This window comes from Sinocyclocheilus anshuiensis, unplaced genomic scaffold (genome assembly GCF_001515605.1).
Source record: "Sinocyclocheilus anshuiensis isolate Anshui unplaced genomic scaffold, SAMN03320099.WGS_v1.1 scaffold1278, whole genome shotgun sequence".
NCBI lineage: Eukaryota > Metazoa > Chordata > Actinopteri > Cypriniformes > Cyprinidae > Sinocyclocheilus > Sinocyclocheilus anshuiensis.
Window position 1 is genome coordinate 218,922 of NW_015554153.1, and position 17,945 is coordinate 236,866.

Below are 17,945 nucleotides of genomic sequence, written 5' to 3' on the forward strand. Positions count from 1 at the left end.
AGTATATATATATATATATATATGTGTGTGTGTGTGTGTGTGCATTTGATGTTGTACCTTTTCCTTAATCTCATGTCAACTTGAATTGCATTATTTAAATTAATATTTAAAAATATATACAATTATTACTTCTAATTAAACAGATCACTCAAACATTTCAAAATTTTTATCGAATTACATCAGCCTGGAATGACTATGAAGCAGGAAGTACATTCATCGCATTACATTGAGGATATTGCAAAATCAACGTTCATGTAATACAATGTATTCAAGAGAACAATCCAAATAAAGTGCGCCACCTAGTCTTCGGAGATTCAATACTGGAATCGTTTTAGATGCTAACCATCAAGCAGTCAATAAAACATTTCACTACAAGTCAGTAAATAAAATATTTTAAATTAGTTTTTTTTTCCATCTAACCAAAAATATATTCTGTACATTTGATTCTAATGGAAGATCCTTAGATTTTTTTATTTGATTATCAAATAAAATAAACACCAAATATAGAACATGAACATCTGATAAATCCACAGACGTAAGACTATATGCTTAAGCAGGACTCCTAAAGGAAATACGTTTTTTTTTTCATTCAAGAGTATCCATACGTAATAACGGATACATACTTGAACAAAAATCCATGCTTTTTAATTTAACTACATAAATTAAATGTATTATTAATAAGCACTTTCAGATTTCTCTTGTTTTTTTCTATGCTGTGGGAAATGAGAGCCAAATGAATATAAGGGAGGTGATGATTTTACAAGCATATCTGCATTCCAAACAGACTATGTAAAAGAAATATCATACTATATCAGACAGAGCTGATGTAGTTAGATGCAACAGGCAACGAATAAGGCTTAATGTCAGGCAGCTAAAAGTTTTACAAGGTTGGTCATTAAGCTTCAGTCTTCTCTTGGATTTTATGAGTGTTTTGTAGGCAGCATAGTTATTCTTTCAAAGCCTGGAAACCCAAAGCTCTTGACTAACTGATATATCAGTGCAATACAAAGCTGTCTGCTCTGAAAAGAATACATTCCATGTTAAGACTTGTGAAAGCACAGATCGAGAACAGTCAGAATTCCTGAATCACCCGGAAGTGATTCTCGATGGATGCCGGCTCATCCTCAAAGTGCAGTTTCTGGCTAAGACAAGCGCCCAGATCCTCCAGAGTCTTTATAAAGTGGCGGTGCTCTCGCCCAACCCACACCCTCATTGGGTCGCATACCTCATATGGAGTGACATGGGCATGGATAGCCACCCCACTGGAGGCCAGCTCACCCAGAGCACACTTATCGGTCACCCACGTCTCACTGCCACCAGGGTGTCCTCCATCCAGCCAGTACATATCTGAAACGCTGTCCAGAAACAGCCTCAGTTCTGGATCTGCTCGCACTCCAGCCAGCTCATACACTATCTGATTGAGAACAACGCATCCTTTACTGAAGCCCACTATGGTGAGGGTGAAACCTGCAGGCAGGGGGCCAGGGGTGGATGTACCACTAAGAGGGGGTAAAGGGTTTGGGAGGCCAGCCCGCTGCATGCTGTGACCCAGGAGTGCCCTCAGGTGGCGAACGGCTCCGTAGTCTGGAGAGTGTTCTGGTGCTCCAAATAGGTTGCTCTCTACAAAGTTCTGATAGCAGCTGAACTTGTGTAGGTACATTCGGGATGCGCGGATGACCCAGATATGGCAGCCAGGGAAGCGTTGGCTCAGGGTGAGGGTGACACGCTCCAGACTCCAGGACTGCCATGGGGCAGCGTCAGGCTGATTTTAAAATATATTAAAATAGAAAACAATTATTTTAAATTGTAATTATATTTTGCAATGTTACTGTTATTACTGTATTTTTTTTTGTAAATACAGTCTTGGTAAGCATAAAATACCTTTTTCTCCCCCTCAGAAACATTACCAACCATTTTTTACGTTTTCTTTTCTCAAAATAAAGGCTTAACCAGAATATAAACTTGGAAAATAATGTGCATGTGATATGCGAACAATAAAATATGAGCATCACTCCAAGTCTAGAGGAATTCAGAAATCCTCAGAAACCTGGCATATGTGCGATAACTAAACAGACTTCTGCAGAATGTGTCGTGGGCCTGTTTTCAATGTCTAATGAAAAACTACATTTAGAGATCCAACCCAGTCGCAACAGAAGCTAAACTGTATCAAATGACTTTAGTGAATAATCAAAGAGGTGTTTTACAGGGGGTCCACAGTTTAGTACAGTCTTTTTTTTTTACAAACTAGCAATAGGCATATTTTGGATCAAATCAAAAACTGTGTAAACAATATCTAATTCCTGACTATGTTGAGCTCTTTCCTAAGGCATTATTGATTAAAAGGCCATTTAAAGCAAGGCATGCAGTCAGTGCTACTGATGACATGCATGCACCAACCTGAATGTCTCCAGGAAAGAAGACTACGTGATCGTTTCCTTGCTGCAGATCCTCTGTTTCGTTGTCGCATCGTCTCTGCGTTTCCGTGACAGGTCTTAGGAGCAGAACATCATTTACGCGGTTTTGATCGTAACCGGGGACTGAAGTCAGGCGGCGCAGCGCGGGCGCAGCAGCAGAGGTCCCGGACCCGCACAGCTCCGCCGCGGCGGTCATCTTCCTCGCTATAGCAGCTAGCGATAAACAAGCCACAATTGATCGGATACTTCCCATAAACTAAAGGATTATGTAGCGGCGACTGCGCGACCTGCAGCGTTAAGACTGAAACCATCACTGCAAAACCAGAGCAAAGAATAACGCTGCATGATCTGAACTAATCCGGTGCTCATTCAGCCGTTAAATTTGAAGCGTAGAATAAACCGAAAGGTTCAGGATAATGACATATGTATGGCGTATAATTTGTTCATATCAAACGCCGCCGAGTGGCATTTACGGGAGCGTCAAACTGTGACAACGATGCGCATGCGCGGAGTCCGCGTTCGTCAACAGCGGCAGCGCCGATACATAACGCATTTGGATTGACTGCTTGAATAGAACACTGTAGTGATTAATGCGGCACAACTATATTTAATTTACTGTCCCAAAAGTCATATTCTTTTTAAACTTCAGGAGGCGGAATCTTGACAGGAATCCTGACTCTTGTCGGTTCGATCGGTTCTTCTGAACAATTCGCGTCAAAGAATCGGTTAAAAAACGGATTCAGCGATTTACAATATGCGCCATACTGTCCCTGATTCTGGCGAGAAATATTACAGGCACTAATGTTCTGCAGGCACTGCTTTATTAGTTATTTATTATGCTTTATGTGTCAATTTGCTGCAGCCATTTTTCAGTTAATAAAACCCTAATAAAAAGTCCCTTTGGACCCAAACATTATACTTAAATTCATTTTATTATCTCTTTGTTAAACACGTTAAAATATAATTATATTCATAACCGATTTGTTTGAGTGCGTTTTATTTATTTATATTTTTCCGTTCAGACCGGTTTTGTGAAACGATTCAACTGATTTATTGAACAGTTTCGACTCAATAGAACGATTCGTTCATGAAGATTCGGACATTGCTAGCGGAAACAGCTGGGACCGAGCAAGAGCATATGAGCTGTTCTGGAGTTTAACGCCTTCAAGTAACATATTGTCCATGAAAAATAAGTACGAAGTTTGTTTGTCAGTCAGTTAGGAAAAATATCTGTTAATTATCTACTCCGCCTCTTTGTAGTAGCTACGAGCATGCTAAACTTTGGACTGTTAGACAGAAACTGATCAATATAGTGTTGTCCAGCGTTTATCAACTTACACAACACTTCAAACATGAAAGTTAATTTCGTCGTGAAGATTCATAAAACAAATATAATTTAAATGCTCATGACATTTCTGTCAACTAATTTAAAAATTCCCCACTTTATCTGTTACAACATTAGTCAATGTTGTTAAGTAAGGTTATAAAGTGTTACAGAAAATGTAGCGTCCCTGGGTTGACTGAGAACCTGGTTTGGGGTCTGTGGGCCAGTAAAGGTGTAAAGTATTTCTGCTTTCTTGAGGGATGTCCTGCTCTGCTCTGGGTCGACGGCTGGTTGCATGTCTCCTGAACATCTCAGAAGCTCGGAGAAGAGACCTGGTGGAGACAGTGGCTAGATCAGCCATCACTGACACACATGGTGAGACGGAAGAAAATGTGCCTTTAATTACTTTCAGATGAATTCAAAATGGTTATTAAACTATATTTGAAGTCATTGGGAATATTTTTGTTCCATGTCATTGCACTGAGTTGTGTCAAAACTGTCTGGATCTGTCCTTCATAAGGAAAAAAGCGTGAAGGCATCACAGTGCTAAACATCTTCAATGATGTTGACTACAACCGCTCTGTCATCACTATTGCTGCAAGCATTGACCTAATAAGTGAGTTGCCTGCTCATCCTTCCAGACGTTTTAATAAATGTCCAGTTGCGAGAACAATTGCTTTGTAGCTAATTGTACAAAAGAGGCCATTCTTTATTGTCGTCCATTTTAGGGGAAGCTGTACTGTCGGCTTGTGAGCGCGCATGCTCTCTGATTGACATGAATGTCCATGAGGGCATCCACCCATGCATGGGTGCAGTGGATCTGGTGCCTCTCTATCCACTGGGGGAGGAGGTGAGCCTTGAGGATTGTGGAAAAGTGGCCCAGGGTATGTGGCCATGCATGCAAACAAGACATTTAAATGCATTTTCTGAATCTCCAGGTTGCAAAGTATAAAAACAGTTACAATGTAGTTTTAAAGTATACATAAAATAGAAGAAAACAGCACAAACATTAGTTATTTTGGGGTCAACATTGCATTATTGATAGGGACCTATTATTATTTTTAGAATTTAGATTTGTGTCAGTGTGAATATGTCAAGTAATTTTTATTACATGAACCTTAAAGTTTAAGCACTGCTGTTTTCTTTCTTTGTGTAGCATTAGCCACGGCTCTAACGGAACGAGTCACAGGTACCAGTGTCTTTTTGTTTGGCTGGGCTGATTCTCCTCAGTGTCGAGGTCTGGCTAAGAGGAGAAAGGAGATTGGCTGGTTCAAAAAGGTCTTGGATATGTCAACCATCCAGCCAGATGTAGGTCCACAGCCCACAAGGAAATATGGTGTTACAGGTAACTTTTTTTTAAAGGGTTAGTTCACCCAAAAATGAAAATTAGCCCATGAATTACTCGCCCTCAAGGCATCCTAGGTGTATATGACTTTCTTCTTTCAGACGAATCCAGTCGGAGTTATATAAAAAATTGACTTGATCTTCCAAGCTGTTTAATGGCAGTCAGTGGGTGTTGCAGTTCATCAATCCAAAAGAAGTGAAATAAAGTGCATCCATCCATAATAAAAAGTGCCTCACGGTTCCGGGGGGTGAACAAAGGCCTCCTGTAGCAAATCGATGCGTTTTTGTAAGAAAAATAACCATATTTAAAATGTAATAATCAATTTAATCTAGCTTGCGCTCACTGTTGTACACGGAAGCAGCTCCAGGCGGATGAGGTAGGACGTCGGCGTTGCGCCGCTCAGAAGTGACGAACGCGGAAGCGCAGGGGAGAGATCAAAACAAAACAACGGTCATGAATTAGAATTCCAAACGAGGATTTGTAAAGAAGAATGTCGGAGGATTTCGATATAAGCCAAGAGGAGACTGGTTTTCCTTTGCTAAAGTAAGGAAATTTTGCTCCTGTAAACAAACGTTGGCTTTCACGAGACTCACCGGCGCATGCGCAAGGCCGACATCTTACGTCATCCTCCCAGAGCTGCTGCCGTGTACAACTGTTGGTGCAAGCTAGATTAAAGTGATTATTACGTTTTGAATATGGATATTTTTCTTACAAAAACACATCGATTCGCTACAGGAGGCCTTTGTTCACCCCCCGGAATATAGAACATAAATGGAACATCAAGGTAGATTTTGCATCACAATAAATGAACAGACCACAAAAGTTGGGTTCCAGAAGTAATAATCTAATGTATTTTCTCCAAGAATGGGACAAGTTTTTAATGGATAGTATATGCTTTTGTTGCAACTATCAGCATAATTTATTAAAAAAAAATGTAAAAACTTAAAAAAAACCTGCTTAACAAAATAATACTATTTAATAGCTAAATTCCAAGTGATTGGACTATTTTTTTATATTTGGGTATACATAAATAGTTTGCAATATGTGTTTTGTAAAGAAATATGATAGCTTTTTTTGATTAACAGGTTTAATTCAGGCCTTTTTGACCTTATTGGGGTTTTTTGGTTTTGGATTTGGCATGACATGAGGGTTGTAAATGATGACATTTTTGAGTGAGCTATCCCTTTAAGAGAGTGTTTCAATTATTTGAATTACTATTTGAACCCTCAAATAAAACAAATAACAGTTATCTAATCTGCAGGTGTTGGAGCCAGCCCCTATGTCATGAATTGTAACGTGACCATCGATACCCAGGATCTGGCCGTGGGCCGAATTGTGGCTTCAGCAATCCGTGAATCCAGTCCTAGCGGTATCCCTGGAGTTCAGGTTATGGCTCTACCACATGCAGGTGCTGTGGAGATCGCTTGTAATGTAGAGAGTTTTCAAGGTGGTCCTCCGTCTTTATCTTATGGTGAGGAAAAATGGCCAAGCTTTACCATTGGAGGGCAAAACTTCTGCCATGCTCCAGCCTCACTAATCACAGCACGAGTAGCAGAACTGGCTAGACACCATGGTGTGGCCATCAAGGGTACGGCCCTGGTGGGCTTTACCCCACGTGAGTGCCAGAGACTGGCTGAGGGAGCACTCTCAAATGGCATTGGAGAGTTCTGGAAAGAGCTGCAGCGTGTGCACATGTGAACAAGCCAAAAGCTTTCACCTCTGTGCTAAATTGCAGACTAATCAATGGTTAATTAGAGGGCATTGATTGAGCCATCAACAACTTGCCTGCTTGTTTACAAAAACAGTGCTTAAAGGTATATTTCAACCAAAAATGACAAATCTTTCATTATTTACTCGCCCTCATGTCACTCCAACGCCTATCTGTCTTATTGTCCTTCTGTGGAACACAAAAAAATAATTTTAGGAACAGTGGTAACCATAAACTTAAATTGTGTAGACAAAAACACTGGGACATTTTTCCAAATATCTCCTTTAGAGTTCTACAGAAGAAAGTAATGCAGGTATGGAATGACATGAAGGTAAGTAAATGATGACAGAATTTTCATTTAGTGGTCTCCATTAATAGTATTCATTTGGTTACAATGTGAATTTCAACTTTTAATTAACTCTTATTTTATAAAAGCCTGAAATGCCTGAGTAATGATGCTTTTTATCTAATGTTTTGTGTCAGTTTAAGTTGATGAAAAAAGCCCACATTCTGGGTATAATCAAGTTTTGATCAAATAGGACAAGCACAGTCATGCTTAGAGTAACTATATTATATAGAGTGCCTTATATGTTAATGGGTAACATGTAACATGGATATATTTTTAATTCCTGCATTTGAAGCAGTTCTGTGTATGAATGTAAAGTTTTTAATGCCATAATTTGGGTTCATTAACCGTACTTATTCATCACATGATGTTCTGCTCATAGGTGTATATAATTATACAAAGGGTAATTAGGCCAGAGCAGTTTGACTACCCCTTGATGATGTCATTTGGAGAGTTACGGATGTCAGATCTGGGACATTTAGGTGATTTAGTGCTTGAGGGAGGAAGGGAGGAACCCTTTCCTATTGCTCACATACTAGATTACACATACTATTACAAAAATGCATTGGAAGAATATCAGGGCTAGCAAGTACAGACAGCAACAGGAACTCTAATTTCACAAGCTGCTAAAGATTGACTTCAGTGATATTTTTCAGAGGAACAAGAATTCCGATAAACATGTTTTCAAAACATTCACACAAGTTTGTGCTTGACTGAGCAGATTATAAAACCTAAGCACGGGATTCCTGACTTTATAGTTATGCTTCCATCTGGAAGAGAAATATACTGTCAAACAGTGACAGTCTTATGCACAAAGATGGTCAAATTAAACGTGATGTGGTGCTTTAAACAAGATTCCATCAGTTTTTTTCTCTCACCTGTAAACATTTCACTTGTGCTGCACCAGTGTTGTCAAAGATCAAAAACGGTCTAGATGGCACAGAAAATAAAGTCATGGGGACAGTAAACACTAATTACATACACTTCCTCTGAATTCAGGCAATCCACATTTGGTACAGATTAAAATAAAAATGGGACACTAAGCAGCTGCAAAACCATTACTGAAGCCACAATTTTGACTTCATGGAGTTTGATTGCTGTGGCCCGTGACCAGTTTTATATGATAATGATATAGCTTCCCATAACAGGGTTCCTCAAATCTTGCCCTGGAGGGCCAATGTGCTGCAGAGTTTAGCTCCAACCCTGATCAAACTCACCTACCTGTGATTTTCTAATGATCCTGAATCCAGCCTCACTAATCACAGCACGAGTAGCAGAACTGGCTAGACACCATGGTGTGGCCATCAAGGGTACGGCCCTGGTGGGCTTTACCCCACGTGAGTGCCAGAGACTGGCTGAGGGAGCACTCTCAAATGGCATTGGAGAGTTCTGGAAAGAGCTGCAGCGTGTGCACATGTGAACAAGCCAAAAGCTTTCACCTCTGTGCTAAATTGCAGACTAATCAATGGTTAATTAGAGGGCATTGATTGAGCCATCAACAACTTGCCTGCTTGTTTACAAAAACAGTGCTTAAAGGTATATTTCAACCAAAAATGACAAATCTTTCATTATTTACTCGCCCTCATGTCACTCCAACGCCTATCTGTCTTATTGTCCTTCTGTGGAACACAAAAAAATAATTTTAGGAACAGTGGTAACCATAAACTTAAATTGTGTAGACAAAAACACTGGGACATTTTTCCAAATATCTCCTTTAGAGTTCTACAGAAGAAAGTAATGCAGGTATGGAATGACATGAAGGTAAGTAAATGATGACAGAATTTTCATTTAGTGGTCTCCATTAATAGTATTCATTTGGTTACAATGTGAATTTCAACTTTTAATTAACTCTTATTTTATAAAAGCCTGAAATGCCTGAGTAATGATGCTTTTTATCTAATGTTTTGTGTCAGTTTAAGTTGATGAAAAAAGCCCACATTCTGGGTATAATCAAGTTTTGATCAAATAGGACAAGCACAGTCATGCTTAGAGTAACTATATTATATAGAGTGCCTTATATGTTAATGGGTAACATGTAACATGGATATATTTTTAATTCCTGCATTTGAAGCAGTTCTGTGTATGAATGTAAAGTTTTTAATGCCATAATTTGGGTTCATTAACCGTACTTATTCATCACATGATGTTCTGCTCATAGGTGTATATAATTATACAAAGGGTAATTAGGCCAGAGCAGTTTGACTACCCCTTGATGATGTCATTTGGAGAGTTACGGATGTCAGATCTGGGACATTTAGGTGATTTAGTGCTTGAGGGAGGAAGGGAGGAACCCTTTCCTATTGCTCACATACTAGATTACACATACTATTACAAAAATGCATTGGAAGAATATCAGGGCTAGCAAGTACAGACAGCAACAGGAACTCTAATTTCACAAGCTGCTAAAGATTGACTTCAGTGATATTTTTCAGAGGAACAAGAATTCCGATAAACATGTTTTCAAAACATTCACACAAGTTTGTGCTTGACTGAGCAGATTATAAAACCTAAGCACGGGATTCCTGACTTTATAGTTATGCTTCCATCTGGAAGAGAAATATACTGTCAAACAGTGACAGTCTTATGCACAAAGATGGTCAAATTAAACGTGATGTGGTGCTTTAAACAAGATTCCATCAGTTTTTTTCTCTCACCTGTAAACATTTCACTTGTGCTGCACCAGTGTTGTCAAAGATCAAAAACGGTCTAGATGGCACAGAAAATAAAGTCATGGGGACAGTAAACACTAATTACATACACTTCCTCTGAATTCAGGCAATCCACATTTGGTACAGATTAAAATAAAAATGGGACACTAAGCAGCTGCAAAACCATTACTGAAGCCACAATTTTGACTTCATGGAGTTTGATTGCTGTGGCCCGTGACCAGTTTTATATGATAATGATATAGCTTCCCATAACAGGGTTCCTCAAATCTTGCCCTGGAGGGCCAATGTGCTGCAGAGTTTAGCTCCAACCCTGATCAAACTCACCTACCTGTGATTTTCTAATGATCCTGAAGACATTGACTAGCTTGCTCAGGTGTGTTTGATTAGGGTTAGAGCTAAACTCTGCAGGAAAGTGGATCTCTTGGGCCAGATTTTAGGATCCCTGCCATATAAGATCACAACACTATACATCAAAATTGTATAGCCTGTAATCAGATACCAGTGCTGTAATGCACGGACGTTAATCCTCTTTAAAGTTTAGGATGTTCCAAAAACACACACACACAAAATGTAGTACATGCTTGGGTCATTTTCACAAGCATGAATCACAAAGTAGATTAACACAATCATAAAGAAACTCACCATGCCACCAACACAAGAATGGAGTGCATTTTACACTTAATCCAGCTGTTTTTCTTGACAATAAACCCCTGGCTCATATTTTAATAGTGCTCACTAACCACAATCACATGAGCTGGCAAAAAAATATCTAAATGAAAACAATGCTATTAAAATATGAACTATTAAATTACGTATTAGACCATATCTTAATATGGTCATATATTGCACAATCCATATTCAATGAAATCAATTGATCTGGGTCCTACATTGGCACTGGAAATATAAAAACACCCAGTAACATACTTTACCTGGCAGACCGAATGAATATAGTTATGACATCATTCTTTCAGCAGAAAAAAAGTTGGGTGCTAGACCACAAAATGTGAAGAAATTTCATGTCACCTCTCATGGTCCAACCTTTTTTTTGTTTTTTAAACCAGAAGCATTAAACATTCTACCCTGTGCACAAGCAACACTTTGCCTAGATGCATTAACTTTACTCATGCGGCAAATGTTAAAGTGTATTAAAACTACTGGGCTAACTGAAATAAAAAAAAATGTAACTGCAGATGTAACATTAAATGTCTGTATAACAAAACATACACAAAGGTGTTACAGTATAAGAATATGCAGAATATTTCAGTGTAGTCACATTGCACTCTATAAAGGCAACAGTCTCATTCAATGTAAATGCCACTGAAAAGACCAAGTAGAACAATTACAACAACCACAGGGATTAATTTCCCAATATTTTGTTCTTGATTTATTCCTAATTAAATAATCCTAAGCGTTCAATCAAACTCTCACCTTTCCTTTCACACGGTCACTTCTGGTAAATTTTTTGGCCAAAGGGGTGGGGAACCCATATAATCAATCATCAGTCACTTTGAAGTTCACTCCCCAATTTGCAACAGCAGTTAATCATTCCTGAATCACATGACAATGCATTCACTATAAATTAACAGAAGAAAGTGCATTGAGTGTTCAAGTAGGGTGTATAGTTCAACAACACATTTAGGGAAAGGAAATAAACGGTGGGCCACTGAACCAGCACTCAATGGGCAAAGTGTGTGCCAACCATTAACTGTAACAATTTGAATTCTAACCTTTCATGATAAAATCATACTATGCAAATATTGGCAAATGACAAAGCAAAAAGCACAGGTGGTAAAACCGTAACACTGAACCTCGTATCTCTTGATTGGCAGTATTTTTTTGCGTATTGCATGTATGGTTTGTGGAGGGATTTTAGGGAGGAGTGGGAACATGGAAGTGGTTTTGCAGTCTCATCTCTTTGAAGCCCTTCTTGGGTCCCTGCCATTGCTAATGGTAACTGTGGGTTTGGGTGGAGCAGGGGGTCCCCCTGCAGTTACTGGGGGTGGTCCATTGCCTGGAACACGCCCATTTGGTCTTCCTGGAGCCCCAAAATTGGGATCCCGAGGCACAGGTGCAGCACTGTTATTGGGAAATACTGGCACAGTACCATTTCCTGTTGGACAAATAGTTAAAGGAAATGTGACTGACTTAACATAACAGACACTGTAATAGGCGTTACAGCTGTTACTCTAGTTGCATCATTAAGCAGACATTTATCAAAAGCAACTTACAGTATGCCAACAGTAGGTACAAACAGGAGCGGGATCTCAGTAAATCTAATTTCTGAGATTGAACCTGCAACCTTTGCTAGCAGATCAGATTCCAACCCCAGCACTACTAAATCAGCATTGGTTACCTTAGTACGACAGACTGTGAGAAGCACTAGCCATATTTGCTTACCTGTCTGCGCAGGAGTACCTGCATTTTGATTCGGTGGAGAATTTCCCCGCTGTTCTTTACCCTATTGAGAGGATGAGAGATAAGACACCATTAGGGCCTTTCGCACCGCTTTAGTTCCAGAACTAAATGTACAGTACTAAAGTACTGTGACGATTTTGCGCGAACTATTAACTATTGCGCGACGTTAAGCCGGTCGACAGCGACGTCACTTGTGTGCGGCGTTCAACAACAGAAACAAAGAACAACATTAACAACAGGAGGATGGAGGACGCTGTGATCGGAGCGGTGTTTTTGTTGTGTCTCGCGGGTTTCACAATAATGGACATGGAAAGTCGACGTATACGTAAAGCGATTGAAAGAACGGAAAGGAGGACTAAGAATCTCCAACAACAACTGGCAGTGCTACATTTGCTACAAGTGCCTGCACTTCAGCATCCGTCCATCTATCGCTGTTCTCCATACTTGCGAATTAAATTGACACAATGTTTACAGTATGTTTACACGGCGTTTTAAATCATGGCGGGTGAGGGCATTTTCGTACGCATTTGGCCAATCAATGTCTACTTACGTCACGATTGGTACCAGCTGTGCTTGTTAGACCCTGCTCCGGAGTAGGAGCTAATTTGGTTCTTGAAAAAGGCAGTCCAGTACTAAAATCGCACCCAGTTCCGGCGGTGCGAAAACGCCAAAAAGTGGGTAGTTCCACAATTAGTTTTGGTATTATGAAAAGGTTCCCGTGGTGCGAAAGGCCCTATTGTGTTGACTTTAGTCATAAACCAGCACCTCCTGTTATGCAGTTTAATGGCTCGGTATTTGAATGTGCATCAGCAGCAAACCAAATGTTTGCTTCTGCATAAATTACTTCTACATTCCAATTTATCTGTTCTAAACAAAGACTTTGAAATGAGGTAGAATGCAAAACAAGCAATGTTTTTCCATAATAACTGAAGCAAATTTAAGCTTGCAAATAACTGAAAGGAAGTATACTCATTGAGGCATCACACTGAGGTGCCATTTTGCATAAACAGGAAGACTGCACTCACTGTCTTGTTCTGCTGGTTAGCTTGTGCTAGCAGCTCTGGATTTGGTTCACTGAAATTAGGAACCTCAGAATACACCATACAGAACCTGTGAAAGACAATACATTATAAAATATGCTTTTAATGACTTTGCATTTACATGTATGCCTTTGGTAGAAGCTTTTATTCTAAGTGACTCACATTCAAGGTGTACATGTTATCAGTTCATGCATTCCCAGAGAATCAAACATGACCTTGGCATTGCTGGTGCCGTGCTCTCCTGTTTGAGCTACAGAAACACTTAAGTGATTGAGGGCTAGGTTTTCATATAACAAAAACGTGTGTGTGTGTGTGGAGAGAATTTCGTGATGATCAATGAGACAATGGCTGAAATTACCAGTGCTCCCATACCTTTTGCCTAGTACATCTGCCACGTTTATGATCAGAACTAACATTAAATGTTTGAGTAAAGCATAAAATCCAAACTTATATCTCACTACAGACCAGGGGTGTCTAATTATGCTCATGGAGGGCCACTTTCATGCAGGCTTTTAAGGCTTTAAATTGAGTTGAAACTAAACACGGAAAGTGATACTCCAAGAACAAGACTGGACACCCATGCTATTGACATTTCCATGAATTTTCCAGATTTGGAAAGCAAGAATATTAAAACTGAGATTTAAGGGTTCCCATGACCATGGAAAACCCCAGATTTTGAAATATTTTTTGGCATTTACTGAACACTCAAAGCATTTGCATAAAGAGATCATGCAATATCTACCCAATGATTCATCCGTCACTAGATTTTGGAACCGACACAAGGGTTAATTACCATTCCGGTTTCTCTGTCAAGTGGACATGGTTATTGCCCGGTGCTGATAAACCACAAAATGATGAACGTGGCAAATGATTATATTGCACTTTATATATTGTGAGGCAAGATTTAATACTCACTCTCCTATTTTCTGTAAGTCTCCTCCTCTTCCAGTGTACAGTGTAAGGCACCCCTTCCAGATTGAAGCATACCTAGCCAGACACACAAACATTTCCAAGTTAAAACAAACATATCTGTACATAACGCACCATGTTCATAAGCCTTAATTCATAGTCATTTATCCTCTGTACACTGTTACCACTTACATCAGTTATCGATGCTGTCTTACAGGATGCTAAGCATTTTAGACCACTTTGAGTTTGACAATCCAATAGCCACACGGGGTTTAAAGTGTCTAAGGTCTAAAAGAACTACACAGACAGACAAGAGGAGGTTCGTACCCTCTCGTAAGGCGGATGATGTCCCCGGGCTGGATGAGGCTGCCCAGCTCATCCCACACAGAGATGGCGATGCTGCCGCTCTTATCCGCCACCCTGCACGAGCGCACCTCGTGCCCGTCCTTTGTCTTCGTCACCCGACCTGCGCGTGCACAGCAAAATTCAGTCAAATCTCAGCCGTGACAAAACTACTAAAAGCACGCAAATAATTGCGCTACACGATGACAGATGCATGAAAAACCAAAGCTATAAGAACAGAGCAACAGAGAGGTCAAGCGCAACGTTAGACATGTTAGTCACGAATGTTGGCACGGAGGAATTAGCTCCTCTCATGCTAATAAACGGTCGCGAGGGGCACAGCAGTGAATCCACTTACCGATTTCCAAAACTATAAAGACGATATTAAGGTTTTTCGATCCGGGCTTTACATCTTTAATCAAGATCACAGCTTCGTTGGAGATATTCGACATTTCTGAGAGCTGAGGAGGAGGCTAGCACACCGGCTAGCGAAACCACAGCTGTGTGAGGGTTTCTTGATCTAAAGCTAAATCTGTGCTCTGAGTGGGTTGTTATATTTGCCAAATAAACTTGACTTGGCAAATAAACTTTGTTTACAAGACCCCTTTGGAATGGCTGAGGTGTTTCTAACGTAACATTTGAGGCAGTTTGTTTTCACACTTCAACATCGAGCTAAAGGAAAGTAAAAGAGGAAATATTTCCTCCTCCACGATTAAAACGATTCGTATAAAAACACTCAATTCGTTTTCCAGACAGATATGTTAGACTTCATCCTTTCCTAAACCTAAAAAACTAAGACTCCAAGACTTCGCTTCCAAGTCTGTCTCTGCTCAAAATGTCTTAACAGCATCCAGATGGATTTATACCGAGTCACGGTCTTTATGTTAGCCTACACTATCAATACACGACGTCAAATGAACAAATCGCTGTTAAAGTGGACTTTCTTTACATAAACGTGCCGGTTATGTTGCGGGTTAAGTTTAAAACCGTGTCAGTGAGTTCAGTCACACTGCCGGTCAAACTGAACACTAACGCGTCTCATTTCACCTTCCACGCAAAAATCATTAATCTGGTGTCTAATCGACATTTAAAAGCGACGAGAGTCGATCTAAAACGGATGTCAGCCGAGTAACTATAGCTGCCTAACTTTAATGTGCTTTATGAGCAGTTCGAAACTTCCAGATGGCCTTTAAAATTGATATAATTGTAGCATGTTTTCTACATGTGTAGCACTGCAAGCTTACTAAGAAAGAGAATATAAAAAATAAAAAAAATCGCAAAATAGGGGAACTCTCTATTTCACAGTGCTAACGTTATCTGCCTCTCCCTCACTAACAAAGCGTCTGATCTGCGCCAGTATGTGTTCGGTTCTTTAAATTCTACCGGATGTACCATCTCACTGTTCCGCGGGGGTGTTCAAAGATGTGTAACTGCCGTTAAATACACAAATGCGATTTTAATATACGCACATTTGAGTAAACAAACATGAGATATTGTCCAGTATCATCAACGTTGGACAGGAACGAAAGCTTTAGAGACTCAAGTGTTGGTTTTTACCGTGTTCTTGTTACATTGAGCTCAATCTGATTGGACACCGTGAAGACGCAAAATAGGGGAACTCTCTATTTCACAGTGCTAACGCTATCCGCCTCTCCCTCACTAACAAAGCGTCTGATCTGCGCCAATATGTGTTCGGTTCTTTAAATTCTACCGGATGTACCATCTCACTGTTCCGCGGGGGTGTTCAAAGATGTGTAACTGCCGTTAAATACACAAATGCGATTTTAATATACGCACATTTGAGTAAACAAACATGAGATATTGTCCAGTATCATCAACGTTGGACAGGAACGAAAGCTTTAGAGACTCAAGTGTTGGTTTTTACCGTGTTCTTGTTACATTGAGCTCAATCTGATTGGACACCGTGAAGAAAGCGTCCACATGGAAAGGAAATAACCACACACCATTTATTTCCTTGTACGATTGTCGACGTTGTGTAATATGATTTTATTACACGTTCCAAAATATTTCCAAAGGTATCTGGGTTGCATCATCACCTCAGTAATCCAATAGACTGTTGACAGTTAGCTACAAGGCCTTGTTTTTACAGTTTTGCTGTATTCTAATGGCTGGGTCCTGTATATCAGTGAAGTGCAGTTAAAACTTGCGTTGGTGTTAACATCAAGGAAATCTAACAAGTTTTTAAAGGCCATCAAAACTTGCTTCCTCTCATTTAGTGTTGTGCTTTGCGAATTCAAGTGTGAAACCATTGATTTCTGATAACTGATTTACCAGCTAGATTGTCATGAATTTTCTCACACACACACACACACACACACACACACACACAGAGACAGACAGACAGAGACACACAGACAGCTGAGATGTCTAAATTTGTTTTTAGGGGTTCAGCAACAATAATTCGCTCAGTCTCGCGCTCACACACGCGAAAAGAAGTTCGTCACGAACAGGATTCGAACCTGTGCGGGGAAACCCCATTGGATTTCGAGTCCAACGCCTTAACCTCTCGGCCACCGTGACACCGTTTTAAGTTTATTCAAATACGACATAAAAACATAATCTCAATCCAAAATGACTATACCTACGAATATTACTTTGTTAGTGTTTAAAATAGCCTAAAACAGTTACCCAACTCTATATTATTTGACATAAACAGCTCACTTAAAATACGACTCTACATAGACATTGTTAATTTGAAACGTCAGTTAACGTTACTGTCTAAACTCTAAAAGCAAGCACTAGCACATGGTCTTCAAATAAACTTTCCTGAGGCGATAATATTAAAGTAAAAGCAATTATTACGTAAATGTGATGAAAAGCCGACGTACACTTGTTTTTAGCAAAGCATTAACGTCATAATACGATTATTATTATTAATATATATTATTTCAAATCACAATCTGATAAGGTATTTATAATATTTATACTTCGTTAAGAAATAACTACATTTATTTTCAGGAGTTTATGTTGGATATTTGTCAATAGAGGCGATAATATTAAAGTAAAAGCAATAATTACGTAAATGTGATGAAAAGCCGACGTACACTTGTTTTTAGCAAAGCATTAACGTCATAATACGATTATTATTATTAATATATATGATTTCAAATCACAATCTGATAAGGTATTTATAATATTTATACTTCGTTAAGAAATAACTACATTTATTTTCAGGAGTTTATGTTGGATATTTGTCAATAAGCAGATGAAAACTGACGACGTTTGGCCACACGGTGGAGACAACATCATTCATTAAATTTGAAAGGTCCAGTTCCAGAAACCAGTTACGGTGGCCAAGGAGAAAATAATAATAATAATAGCAGTAAATTTGGGTGTGAATCCCTTGTTTTTTTTTCCATCTAAACATTTTCCTTTGAATGGAAATGTATTCTCTTTATGACACCTATAATCT

The 17,945-nt window shown here is 39.4% G+C and overlaps 2 protein-coding genes, 1 non-coding gene and 1 pseudogene across 5 annotated transcripts; 1 reads left to right on the forward strand and 3 right to left on the reverse strand.

Annotated features, from left to right (window-relative positions):
* Positions 1-28: 28 nt before the first annotated feature.
* Positions 29-3,222, reverse strand: LOC107670718 (UPF0565 protein C2orf69 homolog; annotated as a pseudogene).
* Positions 3,223-3,406: 184 nt separating this feature from the next.
* On the forward strand, positions 3,407-8,324 carry ftcdnl1 (formiminotransferase cyclodeaminase N-terminal like 1). 3 transcript variants are annotated; one of them, XM_016463423.1, is made up of 6 exons: positions 3,407-3,626; positions 3,997-4,113; positions 4,259-4,354; positions 4,467-4,622; positions 4,895-5,083; positions 6,345-8,324. In XM_016463423.1, exons 2-6 carry the CDS (start codon positions 3,999-4,001, stop codon positions 6,779-6,781), a joined length of 993 nt encoding a protein of 330 aa, XP_016318909.1. In that variant the 5' UTR covers positions 3,407-3,626; positions 3,997-3,998; the 3' UTR covers positions 6,782-8,324. The 3 variants fall into 3 exon arrangements, with proteins under 3 accessions (XP_016318909.1, XP_016318908.1, XP_016318910.1); XM_016463422.1 differs by having other exon boundaries at positions 3,407-3,607; XM_016463424.1 differs by having other exon boundaries at positions 3,407-3,582.
* Positions 8,325-11,163: 2,839 nt separating this feature from the next.
* nabp1a (nucleic acid binding protein 1a) lies at positions 11,164-15,871 on the reverse strand. Its single transcript, XM_016463421.1, has 6 exons — positions 14,871-15,871; positions 14,498-14,636; positions 14,177-14,248; positions 13,247-13,331; positions 12,204-12,264; positions 11,164-11,916 (listed from the first exon to the last, which is right to left on the reverse strand). Exons 1-6 carry the CDS (start codon positions 14,962-14,964, stop codon positions 11,714-11,716), a joined length of 654 nt encoding a protein of 217 aa, XP_016318907.1. The 5' UTR covers positions 14,965-15,871; the 3' UTR covers positions 11,164-11,713.
* Positions 15,872-16,971: 1,100 nt separating this feature from the next.
* Positions 16,972-17,053, reverse strand: trnas-cga (transfer RNA serine (anticodon CGA)). The gene has a single exon. It is a non-coding gene; the product is annotated as a tRNA-Ser (tRNA).
* Positions 17,054-17,945: the final 892 nt, after the last annotated feature.

What these genes read in the sequence shown, in the direction of transcription:
- ftcdnl1 (XM_016463423.1), top strand. Translation starts at nt 3,999, where the DNA reads ATGTCCTGCTCTGCTCTGGGTCGACGGCTGGTTGCATGTCTCCTGAAC. An exon ending in AGCCATCACTGACACACATG is followed by an intron (nt 4,114 to 4,258) that starts GTGAGACGGAAG and finishes GTCCTTCATAAG; the next exon opens with GAAAAAAGCGTGAAGGCATC. An exon ending in TTGTGGAAAAGTGGCCCAGG is followed by an intron (nt 4,623 to 4,894) that starts GTATGTGGCCAT and finishes TTCTTTGTGTAG; the next exon opens with CATTAGCCACGGCTCTAACG.
- nabp1a (XM_016463421.1), bottom strand. Translation starts at nt 14,964, where the DNA reads ATGTCGAATATCTCCAACGAAGCTGTGATCTTGATTAAAGATGTAAAG. An exon ending in ATCATCCGCCTTACGAGAGG is followed by an intron (nt 14,249 to 14,497) that starts GTACGAACCTCC and finishes GTGTCTGGCTAG; the next exon opens with GTATGCTTCAATCTGGAAGG. An exon ending in AGGTACTCCTGCGCAGACAG is followed by an intron (nt 11,917 to 12,203) that starts GTAAGCAAATAT and finishes TTTGTCCAACAG; the next exon opens with GAAATGGTACTGTGCCAGTA.